Raw genomic sequence first — 24223 nt, 5'->3', positions numbered from 1 at the left:
TCTACTGTGCCACAAATTTGACTGAATTATATTTTCTTCTTTGAAATTCCTGTTCAATTATCTTTTCTGTCTGTGTACTATGTATTATTCCTGTATAAATAAAAAACAGAACATAGGACTTAGGAGCAGGAATAGATCATTTGGTTCCTTGAGCCTGTTCTATCATTCTTTAAACTCAAGGCTGATCTTATTGTGCTCTTAAGTAACTCCATCTCCTTGTCTTTTCCTCTCCACTACCAACACCACCACACACATGCAGCTTCCCACATCCCCCACCCCCATCCTCATCCACAACTCTAACCACCACAGACTCTTGTCTATCAATATTCAAAGCTGGGTTAGATAGAATTAAGTCAAAGATCCTCCCTCCAGCCATTCCTGATGAAAAAATAAATCACAGACTAAACTCTTAGAGGAAAAACATCTCCACCTTACAAGTAAACCTCTTATCCTTAAACCATATCCTCTAATTCTGGTCTCAACCCAAGATGAAACATTGTCCTTATATCCACCCCATCAAGTCCCTCACAATCTCATATGTCTCAATGAGATCACCTTGCATTGCTGTAAAGTCTAAATGGTATGTGCCAACCTGGTGAAATTTTCATTCTAAGATCAGCTTTCATGCCTGGAATGAGGTGTGTGAACGTTCTGTGAACTGCCTCTTAACGCAATTACATCCTTTTTTCAAATAAAGGCGTTCAAAATTGTACACAGTATTCCAGAAGTGATCTCACAAAGGCCCTGCACGGTTGCAGTAATACGGGGAACAAAGAAATGGCAGAAGAGTTGAATTGGTACTTCAGATCTGTGTTCACTGGTGAAGACACAAGCAAACTCCCAGAGGTAACAGTGGCTGAAGGATCTGAACTGAAGGGAATTTATATTTGCCAGGAATTGGTGTTGGAGAGACTGTTAGGTCTGAAGGCTGATAAGTCCCCGGAGCCTGATGGTCTACATCCCAAGGTACTGAAGGAGGTAGCTCGAGAAATCGTGGATGTTGGTGATTATTTTCCAGAGTTCGATAGATTCAGGATCAGTTCCTGCGGATTGGAGGGTGGCTAATGTTGTACCACTTTTTAAGAAAGGAGTGCGAGAGAAAGCAGGAAATTGTAGACCAATTAGTCTGATCTCAGTAGCAGGAAAGATGCTGGAGTAAGTTATAAAGGATGAAATTACGACACATCTGGATAGCAATAACAGGATAGGTCAGAGTCAGCATGGATTTATGAAGGGGAAATCATGCTTGAATAATCTTCTGGAATTTTTTGAGGATGTAACTCTGAAGATGGACAAGGGAGATCCAGTGGATATAGTGTACTTGGACTTTCAGAAAGCCTTTGATAAAGTCCCACATAGGAGGTTAGTGAGCAAAATTAGGGGGCATGGTATTGGGGGTAAAGTACTGACTTGGATTGAAAATTGGTTGGCTGACTGGAAACAAAGAGTAGTGATAAATGGCTCCATTTCGGAATAGAACATAGAACATAGAACATAGAAAAATACAGCGCAGTACAGGCCCTTCGGCCCTCGATGTTGCGCCAACCCAAGCCCACCTAACCTACACTATCCCACTTTCCTCCATATGCCTATCCAATGCCCGCTTAAATGACCATAAAGAGGGAGAGTCCACCACTGCTACTGGCAGGGCATTCCATGAACTCACAACCCGCTGAGTAAAGAATCTACCCCTAACATCTGTCCTATACCTACCACCCCTTAATTTAAAGCTGTGTCCCCTAGTAACAGCTGACTCCATACGCAGAAAAAGGTTTTCATGGTCAACCCTATCTAAACCCCTAAGCATTTTGTACACCTCTATCAAGTCATCTCTAGACCTTCTTTTCTCCAATGAGAACAGCCCCAAGTGCCTCAGCCTTTCCTCATACGATCTTCCTACCATGCCAGGCAACATCCTGGTAAACCTCCTCTGCACTCGTTCCAATGCCTCCACGTCCTTCCTATAATATGGCGACCAAAACTGCACACAATACTCCAGATGAGGCCGCACCAGAGTCTTATACAACTGCAACATGACCTCAGGACTCCGGAACTCAATTCCTCTACCAATAAAGCCCAGTACACCACATGCCTTCTTCACAGCACTATTTATCTGGGTGGCAACTTTCAGAGATCTGTGTACATGGACACCAAGATCCCTCTGCTCATCCACACTACCAAGTAGCCTACCATTAGCCCAGTAATCCATCTTCTTGTTATTCCTACCAAAGTGAATGACTTCACACTTAGCTACATTGAACTCCATTTGCCACCTTTCTGCCCAGCTCTGCAACTTATCTATATCCCGCTGTAATCTGCCACATCCTTCTTCGCTGTCCACAACTCCACCGACTTTCGTGTCATCCGCAAACTTGCTCACCCAGGCTTCAAGACCCTCCTCTAGGTCATTTATAAAAATGACAAACAGCAATGGTCCCAAAACAGATCCTTGTGGAACACCGCTAGTAACTGCACTCCAAGATGAACCTATACCATCAACTACTACCCTCTGTCTCCTTCCAGCCAGCAAATTCCTAATCCAAACCTCTAATGCACCCTCAATGCCATACCTCCGTAGTTTTTGCATTAGCCTGCCATGGGGTACCTTATCGAACGCCTTGCTAAAATCCATATACACCACATCTACTGCTTTACCCTCATCCACTTCCTTGGTCACCTTTTCAAAGAACTCAATAAGGTTTGTGAGGCACGACCTGCCCTTCACAAAACCATGCTGACTACCCTTGATCACATTATTCCTATCCAGATGTTCATAAATCCTATCCCTTACAATTCTCTCTAAGACTTTGCCCACAACAGAAGTGAGACTCACTGGCCTATAGTTACTAGGGCTATCCCTACTCCCCTTCTTGAACAAGGGGACCACATTCGCTATCCTCCAGTCTTCTGGCACTATTCCCGTAGACAACGACGACATAAAAATCAAGGCCAATGGCTCCGCTATCTCCTCCCTAGCTTCCCAGAGGATCCTAGGATAAATGCCATCAGGCCCAGGGGACTTATCTTTTTTCATCCTTTCCAGTATTCCCCAGACCTCTTCCCTACATACCTCAAGGCCGTCCATTTTGGATGGCAGGGGGTGACCAGTGGGGTACCGCAGGGATCAATGCTGGGACCGCAGCTTTTTACAATATATATTAATGATATAGAAGATGGTATTAATAGTAACATTAGCAAATTTGCTGATGATATAAAGTTGGGTGGCAGGATGAAATGTGAGGAGGAGGTTAGGAGATTACAGGGAGACCTGGACAGGTTAGGTGAGTGGATAGATACATGGCAGATGCAGTTTAATGTGGATAAATGTATGATTATCCACTTTGGTGGCAAGAACAGGAAGGCAGATTACTACCTAAATGGAGTCAAGTTAGGTAAAAGGGCAGTACTAAGAGATCTGGGTGTTCTTGTACCCCAGTCAATGAAGGCAAGCATGCAGGTGCAGCAGGTAGTAAAGAAAGCTAATAGCATGCTGGCCTTCATAACAAGAGGGATTGAGTATAGAAGCAAAGAGGTTCTTCTGCAGCTGTACAGGGCCCTGGTGCGAGTGCACCTGGGATATTGTGTGCAGTTCTGGTCTCCAAATTTGAGGAAAGACATTCTGGCTATTGAGAGAGTGCAGAGTAGGTTCACAAGGTCAATTCCTGGAATGGTGAGACTATCTTATGTTGAAAGATTGGAGTGACTGGGCTTGTATACACTTGAGTTTAGAAAACCGAGAGGGGATCTGCTTGAGACGTATAAGAATATTAAAGGATTGGACACTGTGGAGGCAGGAAACATGTTTCCGCTGATGGGTGAGTCACGAACCAGAGGACACAGCTTAAAAATAAGGGGTAGGCCATTTAGGACAGAGATGAGGAGAAACTACTTCACCCAGACAGTGGTGGGTGTGTGGAATGCTCTGCCCCAGAAGGCAGTGGAGACCCAGTCTCTGGATTCTTTTAAGAAAGAGTTGGATAGAGCTCTCAAGGATTGTGGAATCAAGGGTTATAGAGATAAAGCAGAAACAGGATATTGATTGAGGATGATCAGCCATGATCATATTGAATGGTGGTGCAGAATGGCCTACTCCTGCACCTATTGTCTATTATTCCATTCTCCTTATAATAAATGCTAACATTACATTTGCCTTGTTAATCATTTTCAGTTTGTGCATACTAATATTAGAGATGCACTTATAAACTTTCTTAATGCCGCTTTTAAGAAGATTCCTAGGAGGTATGTTGAAAAGTTTTGACTGACTCGTTTCTTGTAGCTTGAGTAAATATGTTTTCTCATCATCCTTCTTTTCACTTCCCACTCTTGAATTGCAAGTTCAGAACTATAAACTCACATGATAATGACAAGCACTAATAGCCAGAAATACTGGCTGTTTCCATTTCAACATCAATCTGAGATCAATGCATAACAGAGTGTCAATCTTCAGTACAAGAAATTACCTGACAGGATACTGAAAAGGCTATGAGTCTCAACAACATCTAAGTGAGAGTTAAGGTCTTGGGCCTCAAGATGAACCTTTACGCAACTTATTTTTGCACAGCTACAAAACTGGTTTCTCCCGAACAAAATGCAACTTATATTCTGCCAATAAAAAGTGGGACCAATTCTATTTAATTCTTCCAATCCCAGAAACCTATCCTCAATCATCAGTAAAAAGATGAATGGTGTCACTGACTGTGCCATTAAACACCAGTTAACTCATTAATAATCTGATTAAAGCTGCTCAGACGGAGTTCCATCAGGACCACTCAGCTTACGACAGCAAACATGGTGAAAGTGTGGAATTCCAGTGGCAAGCCTTTGGTATAAAGATAGTGTTTGAATAAGCACCTTGAGGCCCTAATAAAGCTTAAATTCAATGGGAATCAAGAGTAACACTTTCTAATGCTGGGAGGGTCAAACCTAATACCAAGAAAAACAGTCATTGTTAATGGATGCCCATTGTTTTTGGCCCAAACATCGGTGATGATCTCAGGTTCATGTCTTTGATCCACTCATCTTAACTTCTTCATCGATGACTTTTCCTTTATCATAATATGATAATTGATAATGTTCACCCCAATTTGCATTCTTCAGATTAAGAAGCAGTCTATGCTACATGTAGCAAGACCTGGAAAACATTCAGACTTGAGCTGATAAAGTGCAATTAATATTCACATTACACAGTACCAGGCAATTATCACCAATAACAGAATTTAACCATTGTTTCTTAACATCAAATTATCATCATCAAATCCCCTGTTGGCAGAATCCTAGAGTCACCATTTACAAGAAGCAAATGGAGCAACCATTTACCAAGTACAGCTGATACAAGAGCTGAGTAGAGGTTGGAAATTTTATAATAAGTGATTCACTTCCTGGCTTACCAAAGCCTTTCCCACAGCTGCAAGACAAAAATCAGAAGTGTACGAGAAATTTCCACTTACTTGGATAAGAGTAATTCCAACATTCAAGCAGCTCAACATCATCCAATAAAAACAAGCCCAATAATAACAATCCACCCATCACCTTGAATACTTACTTGCTCCACGATGAACACACCATAGCTGTAGTGTGTCTTATTTACTAGGTGTACTTTAGTAACTTATCAATGTTTCTTTGACAACACCTCCCATAACTTATACTACCTGAAAGGGCAAGAATAGGCATGTGGAAATATCATCACCTCCAACTATCTATAGCATTCTGAATTGGAAATATATCAGTGTTCCTTCATCGTTGATGAGCTAAAAGTTTGGAGCCTCCTCCAGAATATCACTATGGTCTTACCTTAGCCACATAGTCTGCAGTAGTTCAGAAAGACAGCTCATTACTACCTTCTCAAAGGCAGCCAGGAATGAGCAACAAATGTTAGTTTTTTTTGTCTATTGGCATTCACTTGCACAGTCTTTTAGTATTCAAGAGAATTCAGACAAAGCAAATCCACTCCCGCTCCACAATCGTTTCAACTATCAAAATCCAAGCATAATACTAACTAGCATGTTATAATGCGCGAGGTTCCCAATCCAAACAATTAAAGACCACACTGATTCAATATTTTATGAACAACTATGTTTCTTCAGTCAGTGTAGAATTTGGGAGGGTGTAGGAAGGATTGCATCTTAGAGACAGAAGCGTTCTGGAACTTCTCTTGATCATCTTTGAGAATCAGAGTGTTCAGGTAGTACTTCTTAAGCTATTGAAGAGATGAAATATCATTTATCTATGTAATGGTTGGATTTCATGTCCATTTTCCCGCTCAATCTACATATTCTTCAATATGCTGGCTTAATGCTTATACTGAAAATGTGTTGCTGGTTAAAGCACAGCAGGTCAGGCAGCATCCAAGGAACAGGAAATTCGACGTTTCGGGCCAGAGCCCTTCATCAGGCTCTGGCCCGAAACGTCGAATTTCCTGTTCCTTGGATGCTGCCTGACCTGCTGTGCTTTAACCAGCAACACATTTTCATCTCTGATCTCCAGCATCTGCAGACCTCACTTTTTACTTAGTGCTTATACTACTGAGCTCTCAACTCATTGTTACAGGTTCTAACTTTACAGTGGCAAGTTACGTACCTAAATTCAAGTAAATCTAGCAAATTATGTACTTGCATCAGAAAATGTACCATGAAAACTGCTAGTATAGTGAGAAAATCCAACAGATAACATCACATACTTTAGGGAACGACCAAAATCCAAATGTAGCTGATTTGCATGCAGCTCCAATCCTACACTAAATAGCAGACTCTCAATGCTATCAGTCTAAGCAGGATTGGTCAAAACTACACTTGTCAGTGTTGTCCCCATCTCTAAATCAAATACTCATGTCAATGTGTAGCATATATATGAAAAAAAAGTCTGATCTCACCAGTATAACTAGTTTATCAATGCTGCTGCAAAAATAACTTTCCATCTCAATTTCATCAATATATTAAATATCATTATGAACAGCAGATAATGAGATTAAAACTGGACCCAATGTTCCTTCTGCTATTACTGCTTAATCACTAAATTGTCTGCACCAATAATTTAGTGTCACAGAATCATACAACACAGAAACAGATCCTTCAGTTCAACTTGCCTATGCCAGCCAAGTTTCCCGAACTAAATCAGTTCCACTTGCTTCCGTTTGGCCCACGTTCCTCTAAACTTTTCCAAATGTCTTTTTAAAAGACATTTGCCAATTGGATACAAAATTGACGTGATGGTAGAAGACAGAAGGTGGTTGTGGAGGGTTGTTTTCGAACTGGAGGCCTGTGATTAGTTGTGGTCTGCAGGGATTGGTGCCAATCCCTGTACCTGCATCTACCACTCCCTCTGGCAGTTCATTCTACATACGATTCATCCTCTGTATGAAAAAGTTACCCCTCAGGTCCCTTTTAAATTTTTCTGCTCTCACCTACAAAATCGCGTCTTTAGTTTTGAACTTCCTCATCCAGGAGAAAAGACCTTTGCTCTTCGCCTTATCTATACCCTTCATGATTTTATAAATCTCTATAAGGTCACCCCTCAATCTTCTATATTCCACTGAAAAAAGTCCCAGCCCATCCAGCCCTTCCTTGTAAATCAAAACCATTACTCCAGGCAACATTCTGCAAAATCTTTTCTGAATCCTCTCCTATTTAGTAATATCCATCTACAGCAGAGTGACAGAACTGAACACAGTACTTCATAAGTGTCTTCACCAACATCCTGTACACCTCAAGATGATATCCCACTTACTGAAGGTAAGTGTGCAAAATACCTTCTTAACCACCCTCTCTACCTAAAACACAGCTTTCAAAAAACTACGTAAGTGGAACTGTAGGTTTGTCTGATCCATAGACCTGCCATTAACTGGATAAGTCCTGCCCTTTTTTGTTTTAGCAAAATGTAATACCTTGTATTTATCCAAATTAAACTTCATCTGCCACTCCTCAACTCACTGGTCCAACTGATCAAGGTCCTTTTGTAATCTTAGATAATCTTCTTCAGTATCTACTATACCATTAATCTTGGCGTCATTTGCAAACTTACTAACCATATGTCATCCAAATTGTTCACATAAGTGACAACAGTGGATCTGGCACCAATCCCTGCGGAGCACAACTAATCACAGGCCTCCAGTTCGAAAACAACCTTCCACAACCATCAAGTCAATTTTATATCCAATTGGCAAGCTCTCCATGAATCCCATGTGAACTACCTTTACTAATCAATCTACCATGCAGATCCATGTCAAATGCTTTACTAAAGTTCATGTAGACAATGTCTACCACTTTTCCCTCATCAATCTTTTTGGTTATGTCCTCAAAAAAACTTGATCAAGATTGTGAGACATTAACATTGATCAGATTTTTTGAAAATTATGTGAGTGGTCCTGACATGTTGAATCCAAGCTTATTGGACTAGGAAGATTTTGATCATGTGTTGTGTCAAAAGCAGATAATCTTTGTTTCCCTCGTTTAGATGTTAAGTGCAGTTTGAGTATATACCATTTTGAGATAGGAGCTGGAATACTAAATGAGTCAATGTGAAAAACAGAACAGTTGGTTACATTGTCATGGCTACGAACATATTGTCGTATTAAATAAATGCCTAGCTATATATTGGTTTGGGACACAACTCAGCTTTTGTTGATTTACGTTGTTAACTATTGAAGTCATAATATGCCTGATATTTAAATGTCGTTTTTTCCCTCCTTATCAAGTATAATTAACATATTACCTTCCAATTTATTTAATGTAACCAGGAAAATATCCCTTTTCTTTTGCAACAGTTCACAAATCCTGTCAGGAGTATATACTGCACTTCGCAGTAAAGAATTCTAATGCGCTGCAACCTTTATTACCAATGAATGTTAAACAAGACTGCATAGTTTTTGTTTAAATTCATACCCAAAAATTGAATTAGGGCAGAATCAATTCAATTTTCTAGGATGCAAAATGATCAGACTCCCAGTTTAATATCTAATCCCAGATTCCTGTATGTGATAGAATGCAAGATATTGAGTTACAAGTAACAAGACAAGACACAACAATTCCATGGAATAGTCTAAACAGTATTTATATGTAAAGGCGTTGACTTTAAAAAATGATTAATTTTCTAAGGTTACAAACACAATAAGAAAATTATCATGTCAATATTTTTGCTTGACAATGGTGGCACTTTCAAACATGAGTCCAAAATATATCTTCCCTAAATATTTGGAAAGCTTTTGTACTTGCATGCGTATGAGAAACATCTTAAATTGATATAAAACCATCAAATAATTTATTTACTTTTATCTAGGTACAGATATTGAATAACAGAATTCAAAATGAATTGAAAAATATATTTTTGCCTTTTATCTGACTCAAACTTGACTTCAGTTTTAACATCACACTATAACATTATTCTCCATAGCTCTATTTTAAGCAGGGCGTTTAGCTATCAGCAGTTGTGAGTGGTTTAAAAACAAATTTCATCAAATGCTGACTACTCACCAGTTTTTCGGAGCGGAAAATCATCTTTTCCATCATATGATCCTAGCAGTGGGACTTTGTAGGTGGGAGGAGTTGTACTCTGGGGTGGGGAGCTTTGTTCCAGTGATGCATGGTGGGCTCCCCTGGTACAATCAAGGGAAAAGTATATTAAATGTACCATTGTAGATACAGCTGCATTAAAGTGTACATAAAAACACACAAATGGTTACTATATTTCACTGAAGTTACCCCACAAATGAAATTCAATCCAATTAATTTCAATACAAGATAATTTCAGATGGAGAAGCTCATTTAATCCATCTTAGTTAATCCATGCAGAATTTTCCTAAATTCAGGACTGCATACACATAGTTGCAAAATGATTCCAGGCTTTTGTCTTTACCACTGTAGCCAAAAGTATGTTCAATATGTTGACGAATCACTGATTGAAGAACGTCTTGGCATCAATCTGAAATTTACCATTTACTAGTTTGAACCTGTTATCTTTTAGCCTAATTTTTCACATATATTTTGCTGCTGACTACTCATTATACTTCTTAGTAAGCTCATCGCTTAGAAGTTTGGTATCAAGAATATCTTTTGGTCTTCCTTATAATGCAAATACCTACATTTTATCTTTATATGGTGACTTTAACATTAAGCATCCAAGCCATTTCACAACAGCATTTTAAAACAAGTTTGAAATTGAGCCACGTAGACCAATATGTAGGCTATTGGCAAAAAAACTTGGTCAAACTGGTAGATTCTTAGGTAGCATCTTAAAAAAATGAAAGGGGGAGGGGGGAAAACCCTGAGCTTACAGTTCTCGAAGACAGAGGTGTCGTGACAATGTTATTGTAGTAGAAATAAAGAGGTCCATGCTAATACTCCGAAGACACAAGTACAAATTCCACCACGGCAGCTGATAACATTTCTATTTAATTAATTAATCAACCGAGAATTAAATGCTGTTGTGAGTAATGGTGTACATTAAGTTATCAGTCTGTCTTCAAAATCCCTCTGCTTTATTGGTATTCTTTAAGGAAGCAAATACACCATCCTTACTTGGTCTGCTCTATGTCTGACTCCAGACCGACAACTATGTGACTGACTACTGATTGCTTTCTGAAATCGCTGAGCAATGAACTCAATTGTAGCAAATCATAACAGAAAAGTCAAAAAGCAGCAATACTAAATATGTCTCAGCATCACTTGAAACAACTACATCATACTCTCCTTACTAACATACAAGGCATGTGCCAAAATTGGAAGAGCTATCCCATATACTAGTCAAGCAACGGCCTAATAATACTCACCAAATTATGACTTACAGCCAATGTCTCAAACTACTTCATCACTATTCCTGTGTCCAACTGGTAGGATACTCATAGTGGTTTACAGTCAGGAAGGTGTTGAGGACTCCCTCAGCAACACCAAGTCTGAACCCATAAAACCACATGACATGGCAAATGCTTCACTCTATCAATATCAGCAAACCATAGATTCAATCCTGGTTGAGTGAGAAATTTAAAAAGCCACACCAAGTGTATCAGATGTACCCAAAATTAAGGTTCAAACCTGGTAAGTTAGAATACAAGACGTTATGCACTTTGGACAGAGACTCCAAATGAGAGACAGATGCAAGTGATCACACAAGCAATGGATCAGCTTAAAGCTCTACAGTTCCACCATATCCAATTGTAATGAGAGTGGACAATGAAATAACTAACCAGAGCAAGAGCTCCAGAGTATCCTTATCCTCAATGATCCAAAACATCAGTGTCCAAGGCAAGGCCTAGGACTTCAAATAATCTTCAGTGCTGAATTGATGTTCTACCACAGCCACTTCTCGGAAGTTCCTTGTTTCACAAATACCAGTCTTCATCCAACCTGATTCACTCCATGACGTAAAGAAATTGTTGAAAGCAGTGGACACAGTAAAAGATATGTTGCACAAGAACATTTCGGCAAAACGACCGAAAACTTGTGCTTCAGAGTCAATCAAATGACCAGAAATTTAATTGGGATTATCATATAAGTATTATGACAACTAGGACAGGTCAGAGGCTGGAAATTCTGTGACATGTAAATTACTTTGTGCCACCTCAAAGCCTGTCCATCATCTCCAAAACACAAGTCAGGAGTGTAATGGAATACTCTATTTGTCTGGATGACTGCAGCTGCAACAAGCTCATAACCACCCAGGGCATAGCAGCCATCTTGATCTATATCCCATCCACCAACCCAAACATTCACTCTCTCTGCCGCTGGCTCATTATAGCATTTATGTACACAACAATGTAGATGCAGTGTTAGCACAGCAAGTTGTGAAGTCTCCTTTGGCAGTACATTTCAAACCTATGCCCTCTGCCATTTAGATGGACAAGGACAGAAAACTTGTGAAACTGCCAAATTGCTCTCTAACACACAAAACAATCTGACAATTTCTCCATTGATGTTTAAACAGAAACCTGATGTTTCCTTATGCACCTTTACCGGACTGACTGCTCTAGTTCAGGAGGAAGCCACATTACCGCTTTTTCCAGGCAATTACAACTAGCTTTACCAGTGACGTTTGGACCACAAGAACTAAATTAAAGAAAGGCAGCAGATGTAGTCACCAATGATGGGACAATGAAAACTAATGACTGATAACAGACTAGAATTTGAGGAAGGCAAGCATTTTGAAGAAATATAGTTTTGAAGATTTCAGAGATTGGGATGCCACAGAGGAAGTTTAAACTAAAGATAACAAACTTAAAATTGAGTTTTTGTTAAACCAGGATCAAGGTCAGTGGTCGCAGAGTGACGAGTGAACATGTTTTTGTGCAAGTAAGTAGCAGAGGTTTGAATGACCCCAAGTTTATAGAACGCAGAATTGGAAAGCAGTCTACAAATGTCACATAGTCTAGTCTCAAGGTATCAATGACACAGATGAGGATTTAATAATAGATAAACCAAGGCAATACAAGTTAAATGATGTTCCAGAGCTGGGAATCTGCAATCTCTTCATTGGCACTAATGTGTGATCTAAAACTCATCGAGGTCAAAAATGACATCTAGTTTAGCATCAAATCTCTGAAAGAAGCCATATTTTTCCCATGCACTGCGGCACGGTGGCACAGTGGTTAGCACTGCTGCCTCACAGCGCCAGACACCCGGGTTCAATTTCTGCCTCAGGTGACTGACTGTGTGGAGTTTGCACATTCTCCCAGTGTCTGCATGGGTTTCCTCCGGGTGCTCCGTTGTCCTCACACAGTCCAAAAATGTGCAGGTTAGGTGGATTAGCCATGCTAAATTGCCCGTAGTGTTAGGCAAAGGGGTAAAGGTATGGGAATGGGTCTGGGTGGGTTGCGCTTCGGTGGGTCAGTGTGGACTTGTTGGGCCGAAAGGCCTGTTTCCACACTGTAAGTAATCTAATCTTAAAAAAAAACACTTCTGAGCCTCAGAGCCTAGAATTGGACACAGTACTAAAAGTACAGCATGAAATGTACGGCCTAATTTCACTGCGAAGAGTCAATGGACTCAAGACATTAACTCTATTTTCTTCTCACAGATCTGCTGAGTTTTGCCAACAATTTACTTTTTTGTTAAAAAGAATTGATCTGCTACTTCAAATTAAGCAGAACAGGACAAATTTATGTCTGAAATTCTTCAATGAATGATAATAACAGAATGGACCTCTCAGTAGATCAGTGGAGGCAAAACTGTGGAATCATTCAACAGTTAGATAATAAGTATAGTCTCATTGATGGATTGAATGGCCTTTCCCACCTACATCGATCTTGTAGTCACATGTTAATCTATTACTTGTTATTTCAATTTTTATTGTCAGGTGGCAAAGTGTTATTTATAAAAATAGTACCAGACTATTGATAAAACTTTCTTACTAAGACATTTGTTGAGCTATTCCATCACCACATTATGTCCATAGTGCATGACAATTGAAAATAGATTGTCAGATTAAAGAAAGATTCTCTTTTTTCTCAAAATCTTTGTCAAAACATTTTTAAATTCAGAGTAAAAACTATGCAAAAGCATAAATCAAAGTTACAACATGCATAGCAGGTACAACCTACAATATGAATATGCACATATAGTACCAGCTTTTGGGATGCTGAGGGAGGGAATGATTTAATCCACTGGTCACAGAATCCTTCGAAGCAGTTTTACTTAGCAGGAACTCCTGAAGTTTTAATTTTACCTCTGTACTAGCTATTGCACCTGAAGAGTAGAAGGAAAGCACAAATGCAAATTAAGATATTATAAAAATACAATTGGTGGTTTTGCAGTAATAATCTATTGAAATGTTTTTAGCAGATTGAGAAGTGTCAGTTTATTAAAGAATGATGATAAAAATTTAAATAAAGCATATTTTAACCCATCTAAGGTAGTTGTTCCTTCCTATAATAATTGAGACCTGCATTAATTTGATTAATTAATATTAATGTTCACAAACTGTTCATGTAATCACCAAACTGATTGTGGATTTTTGTCATTAAATACAGGACAATTAAGAACACTACTTTAAAAATTCATTATTCCATATCATAGGTTCTAAAAGTGTTAAAAATGTAAAATTTTAACAAAGAAATTTTTTTTCAAAACAGTTCATTGTTATGATGTCGTTGCAAAGAAAGAAATTAAATGATGCTTTTCTCATGAAAATATTACTTAATTAACGCAGCAATGTATTTAAAATACTGTTCTTTTACAGGAATGTAGGGCTAATTAAATTTAGATATATGATTATTTAACCAAAAACAATTTATTCCACTGAATTGTATAATGAAGAAGTCATGCACTTACAAGGCCTATTTAGACTGATGCTAGCACCTTATGAATTACACCCAGCATTGGTGTAATGATGCATTATTGGACTACATATTTAGGAAACAGTCTTTACAGAACCAAAGTTTAGTTTCCTCCTTTGCAATTCTAAACTAATGTCCAATAAATTTTTATTTTGCATTGACTGCTTATTATGTTGAGACTACAATGCAGCCGACTAGTTATCAAAAACTCAGAGGTTGTGTTTCCCAGGACAAATTTATTGGCAGGTTTGCAACATCAGGATGTAATGTGGAGCAAATGACAGCAAAAGACAAATTAGTATGAACTATCTCAGAGCAATGTTACGAACTCCACAAATTAAAAGGGATATTGTTCAATTACCAAAATCAATGTATTTGTCTCACTCCCACCAGCTGAAAATATCACATTAAGGAACTAAAGAAAGGAAGGAAAAATATTTTTTTTGGGTAAAGCAAAGTGCCATTGCAATATATATTTACTTTAAATTCATTAGATATTTGGGTGCATTTTGAGGTTTGTTTTCTGAGATAATACAGTATTTCCTTTTTGATGTGGTACATTGTGAAATACTTTAGGGTTTAATTAGCTTCAAATCAGCTGCAATGCATTTCCCAGACCGCCACGTCCGTGTAACTGAAATACCTGTCCCAGAAGTAAACTGTCTTGGCACATCAGCTAGGTCCTTTCAGAGATTTTCCACCCCATACTCTTAGAACTGCAAGAGCTCAAGTAGGGGGGCAGCTTTTGATTTAGCAAAAGCTCACATTCACATATAGCTTCCTTACTTTCCTTGCCTTTCTCTTTGTTTCGAAGCATAAGCAATTGTTGTTCCAGTCTCTGTTTTTCCAACTCTTCATGTCGTTGCTGTTCAAGTTTGCGTTGTTGTTCCAATTCTTGCTGACGCTTCACTGCTAGGATCTCCTGTTGTTGCTTGCACAAATGACATAGTGGGCCAGGTAAACAGGAAGCATATACTACTTTCTGAATTTAATGTATTATTGATTATCATTAATTAATCTATTATGTGTAAGTGTCAATAACCCAGCAATTGCACTATCAATTATTTTAAAACTCATTCACGTGGAATTGTATATCATTAGTTCAATTGCTGAAATATTGTGCTCAGAAACTCAGTTGCTGCCAAGAAATAGCTGTGCTGTGGAAGATGTAACATTGTAATCTTTGCTAACTAGATTAAACATTAAAATATTAAATTTATGCCTTTGGGCACAACCAACAATATAGACTCTCTGTTCTGTCACTGCTCACATTTTTTAGTACCTCTGCTTTTAAGGAATGTGTTACATGGCTATCTTCAGGTGGAGTTTGAAAAAATCTACATTGAATTTACTACTGTCAGAAGAATTAATTCAGGAGTTTAAACTGGCAACAGTCTATACTCAAAAGTTTTCACTTGGATTTATGCCCAATTAAAATATTAGCCACTCAGTTTACCAAATTTTTAAGTGAAGAACAAACAAAATGCTTTTGTTTTATATTGCAGAATAAGCTTTCTAGTTAATAAATGGGGAGATCAAAGCATTGCTATCAAAGCACTGCATCTTGGATCTCTAACTTCTGAAACCCGCAAGAATGTGCTTTTTAAAATCATACTGATATTACCGAAGTTTGGAGTGGTACAGGGAATGGAGTAGAAAATAAATAGGGTAAATTATAATAGTGGGATTAAAAAAAATAAAAAATTGGCGACCATAAAATAAATTTCATCACTCACAATGGAGTGGGAGGAAGGTGCTGCATGATTAAAATTGTTCTTTTGTAAATTGTAGCTTGTCTTACTATTCAAATTATTCAAATATAATTACACATTTAAGAATGCAATAATTATGTTCTTGCAGAATTAGCTTTTTCTGTTACTATGAATTACATACTTAAATCTGTGAAGCAAACACAATTCAAGAAATTTTAGGATGTGATTTTCAACAGGACTTTGTACTTAAAGGTAAGGTCCTGGGAAGCGTTGCTGAACAAAGAGACCTTGCTGTGCAAGTTCATAGTTCCTTGAAAGTGAAATTGCAGGTAGATAGGATAGTGAAAAAGGTGTTTAGTATGCTTTCCTTTATGGGTCAGAGCATTGAGGGTAAGAGGTGGGAGGTCATGTTGCAGCTGTACAGGACATTGGTTAGGATACTTTTGAAATACTGCATGCAATTCTGGTCCCCTGCTGCAGGAAGGCTGTTGTAAAACTTGAAAAGGTTCAGAAAATATTTACAAACATGCTGCCTGCGTTGGAGGATTTGAGTTCTAGGGAGAGGCTGAATAGGCTGGGGCTATTTTCCCTGGTGTGTCGGACACAGAGGGGTGATCTTATAGAGGTTTATAATATCATGAGGGGCATGGATAGGGTAAATAGACAAAGTCTTTTCCCTGGGCTGGAGGAGTTCAGAACTAGAAGGCATAGGTTTAGGATGAGATGGGAACGATTTAAAAGGAATGGAATGTATGGAGTGAGCTGCCAAAGGAAGTGGTGGAGGCTGGTGCAATTACAACACTTAAAAGGCATCTGGATGGGTACATGAATAGGAAGGGTTTAGAGGGATATGGGCCAAGTGCTGGCAAATTGGACTTAATTTCAGATATCTGGTCAGCATGTGCGAGTTGGACCATAGGGTCTGTTTAGGTGCTGCACATCTCTATGACTCTAACAACATTGAGAAAAAAATGACAATTTGTCACAAATAGTGAGATGAAGAATAATGAAATAAATTATATCCAAGAATAAGCAAGATAAAAGAAAGTGTATTAATTAAATAAATAGTTTAGCAATAAGCATTAGTTTACAAGATTTTATACTAACTTTTCATCAGTCTGAATTCAAATCATTCACATTAGACTAGTCAGGAGTGATATGGGAATACAATACAGAGCTGCCCTGCCTGTGTTTTTATTTGTTAATCTGGTAAATTACATCCAATAGTCATACGTAATAGTGATTGTTATAGATAAAGCTGGAGTTAAACAGCGAGTGCTATGTGATATTAATTTCAGAAGAGAGCGCAAACTAAACTGAGATCATGGGGAGTACCTTTAGGTGTTCCTGAATCTGAACCTCATGCTGCCTTGTCAGGTGTTCATGCTGTTTCTGGAACTCAGCAAATAATAGTTGTTTCTGGATCTGTTGCTGCTGCTTCAGCATCAGCAGTTCATGTTGTAGCTGCTGCTCACGAAGAAGGGGGTCCACAGTTGGGATTGGGATTCTGGGGTCTGTCCGCAGGTCAACTGGAGTAGCAGTCTGCATAGTCACAGGCAGGGAAGATTTAACTTCAACAGCTGTATGAAAAACAACATAACAAAGCACGTTTTTACCACAGAAAGCTTCATAGACAGCCTCTTTTAAAAAGATTCTGCATACAGTGAACTTGAATAATGATTTTAGAGTCAGATGTCAATTGTGACAATTTGTAAAAGAAAACAATCCAAGTATTGTTAGAGATTGATGAAATCCATCTCATTGGATGGACTAGACAAATGGTATGAATGCATCACGGATGCATGTGAATGAAATATCAGACTTAGATTGCAGCATCTGCTGTGAGTTACAGTTATAGAGTCATAGAGATGTACAACACAGAAACAGACCCTTCAGTCCAACGCGTCCATGCCAACCCGATATCCTGAATCAATCTCGTCCCACTTGCCAGTACTTGGCCCATATCCCTCAAGTATCAAGGCAGTGAAAATGCAATGATGAGAATGTAATCTCTAGGAATTGCATGCTGAGCACAAATCCTTCAATATATTATTAATCGATCTCCTGTGAGCACTCACATGTTTTGTTGGAGAAAATATGTTTTATTTGTAACGATTGAGAAAACACTACTTGTTATAGGTAAATTCTCTGAAGAAACAAAAATAGCATTTTTCATAATTAAGGCACATAGAGAAAGATTAAAACTGAACATTATTTTGCTCTGTCAGGGGAAAGATCCCATACCATTCAAAGAAAAGCTAGAGCTTTTTCCACTGCTTTGGTGAAAAGCATTGGTGTACAAGTTAATTTATTTCAATCAGGAAATGTGTGCAGTTCTGTTCTCTAGGTTCCAAAAAGAACATCAAAAGTGCAAAAACAAAAATTAGAATGATACCACAACATAAAGATTCCAGTAATCAGGGAGATGGATCATGCATATAGGCAGGGGCAGTTTTTCCTGGAGAATCAGAGGCTGAGGGGTGACCTTATAGAGGTTTATAAAGTCATGAGGGTCATGGATAAGATAAATAGACAAAGTCTTTTCCTTGGGGTGGTGGGGGTGTCCAGACCGAGGGGGCATATGTTTAAGGTGAGAGAAAAAAAAGTTTAAAAGGGACCTAAGCAGCAACTTCTTCATGCAAGTTGAACTGAAGGGTCTGTTTCGGTGCTGTACATCTTTAAGACTCTGTGTACAGGTTCCTTCCCTTGGAAAGACAACAGTGTCACTGCCTGATGCAACTCTACAAAATTATGGAGAGATTCAACAGGATAGATAGAGAAGATGAATCTCCTTGTGTTTCGATCCATAACTAGTGTGAGTAAATATAAAATAGTCACTAATAACTCAGAATTCAGTACAAATCACTGCTCAGACTGGTGGAAATATGGAACTCTCTGTCACATGGAGTAGTTGAGACAAACAGCTTAGATGCATTCAAGTAGAAGCACATTAAGCACAGGAAAGAGAATGGAATGGAAGGAAATAATAGGGCGAGATGGAAGTAAGATGGGAAATAGCTCAGACTATTAATGACAACAAAAATATAATAGACCAAAAACAATGTTTCTATGTTCTAAGTTAGCAAACAGTGAAAGTGCATCCAATGGAGGGCGCTGCTGAGAAGAGACTGAGGAGGATTCTAGGTGGAGTTGGCTCCGTCACCAGCAACAGCCCAAGAGCCAATAAGAGGCAAGCTATTGCGGGGCAGCCATTTTTAGAATTGCCATCTTGAGAAGGGCTGCTTTGAGATTGATATCCTGCTGGAGGTTTCAGTATAGGCCTTGGTGAATACTGGGCTTCGGGGGGGGAAGGCTATCATCTGTGTAGTAAGGCAGTCAGAAGAGGAGTGAACTGCTGATACGAGGGCAAAGGAGAAGTAGAAGGAAACTGAACAGTGATGTCACAGCCAGCAGGTAAGTGACTGGTAAACAGTTCTTTTCTCTTCTTTTTGCTTTGCTGCTGTTGTTAAGTTAAATTAAGGGTTAAGTCATGGCAGGAGACTCCAGACCTGTGTCATCTTCTTCCATGTGATGTGGGAATTCAAGGTCCCTTCCAATGTCCCTGACTCCTTCACATGCAGGAAGTGTGTTGAGCTGCAGCTCCTACCTGACCGCTTGACAGCTCTGGAGCTATGGGTGGAGCATCCACAAGGCTTAGGGAATCATGGGTAGCACATTCTGTAAATTGGACACAGCGTAGATAAAAACTGAGAAAGATAGAGAATGGGTGATGACCAGAGTGAGGAAGAGCCAGAAGATTGTGCAGGAGTCCCCTGTGGTCAGCTCCTCCAAAATACATTTAGAATACTGTTGGGGGAGATGGTTCGCCAGGGGAAGGTGGCAGCAGCTAAGGTAATGGCAGCATGGCTGGCTCTTTAGCACAGAATGGCAGGAAAAAGAGTGGCAGAGCTATAGGGAGGGAGATTCAATTGTAAAGGGAATAAATAGATGTTTTTGCAGTTGCAAACTAGAGTTGAGGGTGGTATGTTGCCTCCCTGGTGCAAGGGTCAAGGAAGTCTTAAGAGTGGGCTGGAGGACATCCAGGAGGGGGAGGGTGAACAGCTAGATGTCATGGTGCAATTAGGCACCAATGATATAAGTTAAAAAAAAATGGGATGAGGCCTTACAAGCTTAATGTAAGGAGTTAGGAATTAAACTGAAATGTAGGATTTCAAAGGTAGTAATCGCAGAATTGTTGCCAGTGCCATGTCCTAGTCAGAGTTGGAACAGCAGGATAGCTAAGATAAATACATGGCTTGAGGAATGGTGCAAGAGGGAGGGATTCAAATTCCTTGGACTTTGGAACTGGTTCTGGGGGAGTTAGGGCCAGTACAAATCAGATGGTTTGCACCTGAGCAGGAATGGAACCAATGTCCTCGGGAGAGAGCTTGCTACTGCTAATGAGGAGCATTTGAACCAATATGGCAGGGGGATAGGAACCAATACAGGAAGTTGGAGTGAAGTAAAGTGAGGGTAGAAACAAAAGGCACTCAGGAGAAATGTGAAAGTGGAAGGCAGAGAAATCAAAGACAAAAATCAAAAAAGGTAACAAAACATGATAATGCTAAAAGGGCAATAAATGTGTAAAAGAAAAAGCCTGAAGACTCAGTGTCTCAATGCGAGGAAGATTTGTAATGAGGTGCATGAGGTAACTGCACAGACAGTTATTAATGGATATGATGTAATTGCAATCACGGAGATCTGACTCCAGGGTGACCAAGGATGGGAACTCAACATCCAGGGATATTCAGTTTTTTAAAGAAAGATAGACTGAAAGGAAAGAGAGTTGGGGTAGTGTTGCTTGTTAAGGAGGAAATTAATACAATAGTAAGGAAAGACATTAACCTGGACAATGCGGAATCTGTATGGGTGAATCTGCAGAACATCAATGGAAAAAGAACGTTAGTGGAAGTTGTGTAAGACCGCCAAACATTAGTTGTGAGATTGGGGATGATATCAAACAGGAAACTAGGATGCATGCAGTAAGGGTACAGCAGTTACTATGGGTGACTTCAATCTGCATATTGATTGGACTAACCAAACTGGTAGCACTACGATGGAGGAAGATTTCCTGCCATGTATGAGGGATAGTTTCCTTGACCAGTAAGTCAAGGAACCAACTATAGAACAGGCCATCTTAGACTGGATACTGTGTAATGAGAGGGGATTAATTAGCAACCTTGTGGTGAGAGATTATTTTTAGGAAGTGTGACCGTAATGTGGTAGAATTCTTCATTAAGATGGAGAGTGACAGAGCTAAATCTGAGACCATGGTCCTGAACTTAAAGAAAGCAAACTTTGATGGTATGAGATATACACTGGCTATGTATGATAAGCTAGCCAAGATACTTAAAGGGTTGGCAGTGGATAGGCAACGCAGACAGATCACATGGATGAACTTCAACAATTGTACATTGTTGTCTGGTGAAAGAGTAATCAGGAGGTGGCCCAATCATAGCTAACAAGGGAAATCAGGGATAGTGTTAAAGTCAAAGAGGAGGCATATAAATTGGCAAAAGCAGCAAACCTGAGGACTGGGAGAAATTTAAAATTTGACAGAGGAGGATGAAGGGTTTAATTTGGAAGGGGAAAATAGAATGAGAGAGGAAGCTTGCAGAAAACAAAAACTGGCTGCATAAACCTCTACAGGTAAGTGGAGAGGAAACAAAAACTGGTGAAAAAAAACTCTAAGGTCCCTTACAGTTGGAATCAGGTGAATTATTAATGGCAGTTGAACAAATATTTTTGATCTTTCTTCACTAAGGAGGGCACAAACAGCCTTCCAGAAATGATAGAGTCAGAGGGTCAAGCACGAAGGAGGAACTGAAGGAAATCCTCATTAGTCAGGAAATGGTATTGGGAAAATTGATGGGATTAAAACCCAATAAGTATCCAAGGCCTGATGTTCTGTATCTCAGAGTATGTAAGGAAGTGGCCCTAGAAGTAGTGGATGCACTGGGGATCACTTTCCTTCTTTCTACAGACTCTGGAAAAGTTCCCATGGACTGGAGGGTAGCTAATGTAACTACACTTTTAAAAAAAAAGTGTGAAATGAGAAAACAGGTAATTATATGCCGATTAGCCTGACATCACTGGTGGGGAAAATACTAGAGTCAATTATTAAGGATAGAATAATTAACTGTTTGGAAAGTGGTGTCAGGATTGGTCCAAGTCAGCAAGGATTCACTACTGGGAAAGCATACTTGACAAATTTTCTGGAATTTTTTTGAGGTTATGACCAGTAGAGTGGAGAAGAGTGAATCAGTGGATGTTGTGTATCTGGACTTTCAACAGCTTTTGACAAATTCCACACATGTCTAGTAAGCAAAATTAAAGCTCATGGTACCAGGGGTAATGTATTGAAGTGGATAGAGAACTGGTTAGCAGACAGGAAGCAGAGAATTGGAATACATGGGTCGTTTTCAGAGTGACAGGCAGTGGCGAGTGGGGTACCACAGGATTCTGGCTGGGTCCCCAGCTGTTCACAATACACATTAACAATTTGAGGGAGGAAATGAGTTCAATATTTCCAAAGTTGCAGATGACAGTAAGCTGAGTGGCAGAGTATGCTATGAGGAGGATGTGAAGCAGCTGCAGGGTGACCTGGACAGGCTGGCTGAATGGGGAAATACTTGGCAAATGCAATATAATGTGGATAAATATGAGGTTATCCACTATGACAACAAAAACAGGAAGGCAGATTATCTGAACGCTGGCAGTTTAGGAAAAGGTGAGGTGCAATGAGACCTGGGTGACATGGTAGAACAATTGCTGAAGGATGGTATGCAGGTGGTGAGGAAAGCTAATGGCACACTGGCCTTCATAGCAAGAGGATTTGATTACAGGAGTAGAGATGTCTTGCTCCAGCATAGAGGGCCTTGGTGAGGCCACACCTTGAGCACTGTGTGCAGTTTTGGTCTCCTAGTCTGAGGAAGGACATTCTTGTTATTGAGGCAGTCCAGCAAAAGCTCACCAGATGATTCCTGGGATGGTAGGACTGACATATGAAGAAAGACTGGAGGAACTTCAGTTCTTCTATACTTCTAGTACATCAGAATATGGAATGTTCCAAAGAAGATTGAACTGTACTGTGCATTCAAAGTTTTCCTCAATTTCTTCCATTTTCTGAAGTAAGGAATCGCTAACTGACCCAAGTTCTTTTTCAGGTGTGAATCTGAACAGTGAGTACCAAAAAACTACTTGATGGAAAGACAAAGAAGAGCATTAGTGTTGACCTGAATGCTGTGCGCACCTGACAACTCTTTAATCTCACTTCTAATGTTAGTGATCATGAACAAGGAACCCAGCCAATTTTCTCCTTGCCAATTAGAAGTTCACAGAAAAACTAAAGCACTTTCACTATCACCCTAGCTGAATCAACTCAGTACAGATAAAGAATCCAGCCCATATTACACCTTGCCTTTACGGTTGAACTACATCCTGGGTCCTTGTGAGGTGACATCTCACCTTCCTCTTTCAATATCCTACTATTCTGAATCTGATATAAACAAATACTAAGCATTTTTTGCATTTTATTAAGCGTATTAAAGTGACAGTGCTAACATGGTCATGTGCAGATGGAAAAGAATGTATTTTAGAGGTAACTTTTCAACTTCCAGTGGGGAACCTTACCCATGAGCAGCACCTATGAAAAATTCAGGTATATGTGTTAATTTTCAAAACACAGATTTGGAAAACTTGAGCAATGTGCACAGAGATCCAATAAATGTTGTCAGTATGTAAAGTTTGCACCAGGAGCAGAACAAGCTAATGCATAATTAATGCATAATGCATAACCTGCAGCAGTGTTGGTAAGCTTTTTCCAGTTGTTTTCAAACATAATCCATCAGGCATGAAAGAAAAACCTGATTACCACACTGGGTTATGTTAGTAGGAAATTTCTCCATCAGAACAAAAACGGTTTACTGGGCATCTTTTCATCATACAAGGGCCTTCAGCATTTTTAAAAGTTTTTTAAAAAATGGAAAAGTACAAAGTATCAGAGTCAAATAAGACCTACCCTACCCCATGGGCAAGTTACAAAGTAATTGCTCAACAGTGCACAGCTAAATATATACAGCAAATGTCTGATGCAGAATATTTCTACTTATGTTTTACATTTAGGAGGCAAGGAGTTTATCCTTGTCTTGCCTATTGTGCACAGCAATCCACCTGCAGCATAGAATATGTCGTCTCTGATTTATAATTTCTTCTCTGCTATTAACTAATTAACTTGTTAGTTTCCTGGTCAAGA

The 24223-nt window shown here is 39.3% G+C and overlaps 1 protein-coding gene across 8 annotated transcripts in view; it reads right to left on the bottom strand.

Annotated features, from left to right (window-relative positions):
• hdac5 (histone deacetylase 5) overlaps window positions 1-24223 on the bottom strand; it is a 376118-nt gene that overhangs the window by 126346 nt on the left and 225549 nt on the right. For 7 of the 8 annotated variants that reach the window (XM_060848955.1, XM_060848956.1, XM_060848954.1 and 4 more), the window contains 4 exons: window positions 17305-17549; window positions 15044-15188; window positions 13547-13667; window positions 9465-9586 (listed from right to left, as the gene is read on the bottom strand). In XM_060848955.1, the coding sequence (XP_060704938.1) occupies window positions 9465-9586; window positions 13547-13667; window positions 15044-15188; window positions 17305-17549 (633 nt within the window). Of the gene's footprint in view, window positions 1-9464; window positions 9587-13546; window positions 13668-15043; window positions 15189-17304; window positions 17550-22942; window positions 22967-24223 lie in introns of those variants that run through there. The other variant, XM_060848959.1, reaches the window with a different exon arrangement.

Source organism: Hemiscyllium ocellatum, chromosome 32 (genome assembly GCF_020745735.1).
Source record: "Hemiscyllium ocellatum isolate sHemOce1 chromosome 32, sHemOce1.pat.X.cur, whole genome shotgun sequence".
Taxonomy (NCBI): Eukaryota; Metazoa; Chordata; class Chondrichthyes; order Orectolobiformes; family Hemiscylliidae; genus Hemiscyllium; species Hemiscyllium ocellatum.
The sequence above is the reverse complement of the archived record's forward strand: the minus strand, read 5'-3'. Positions and strand labels throughout refer to the sequence as shown.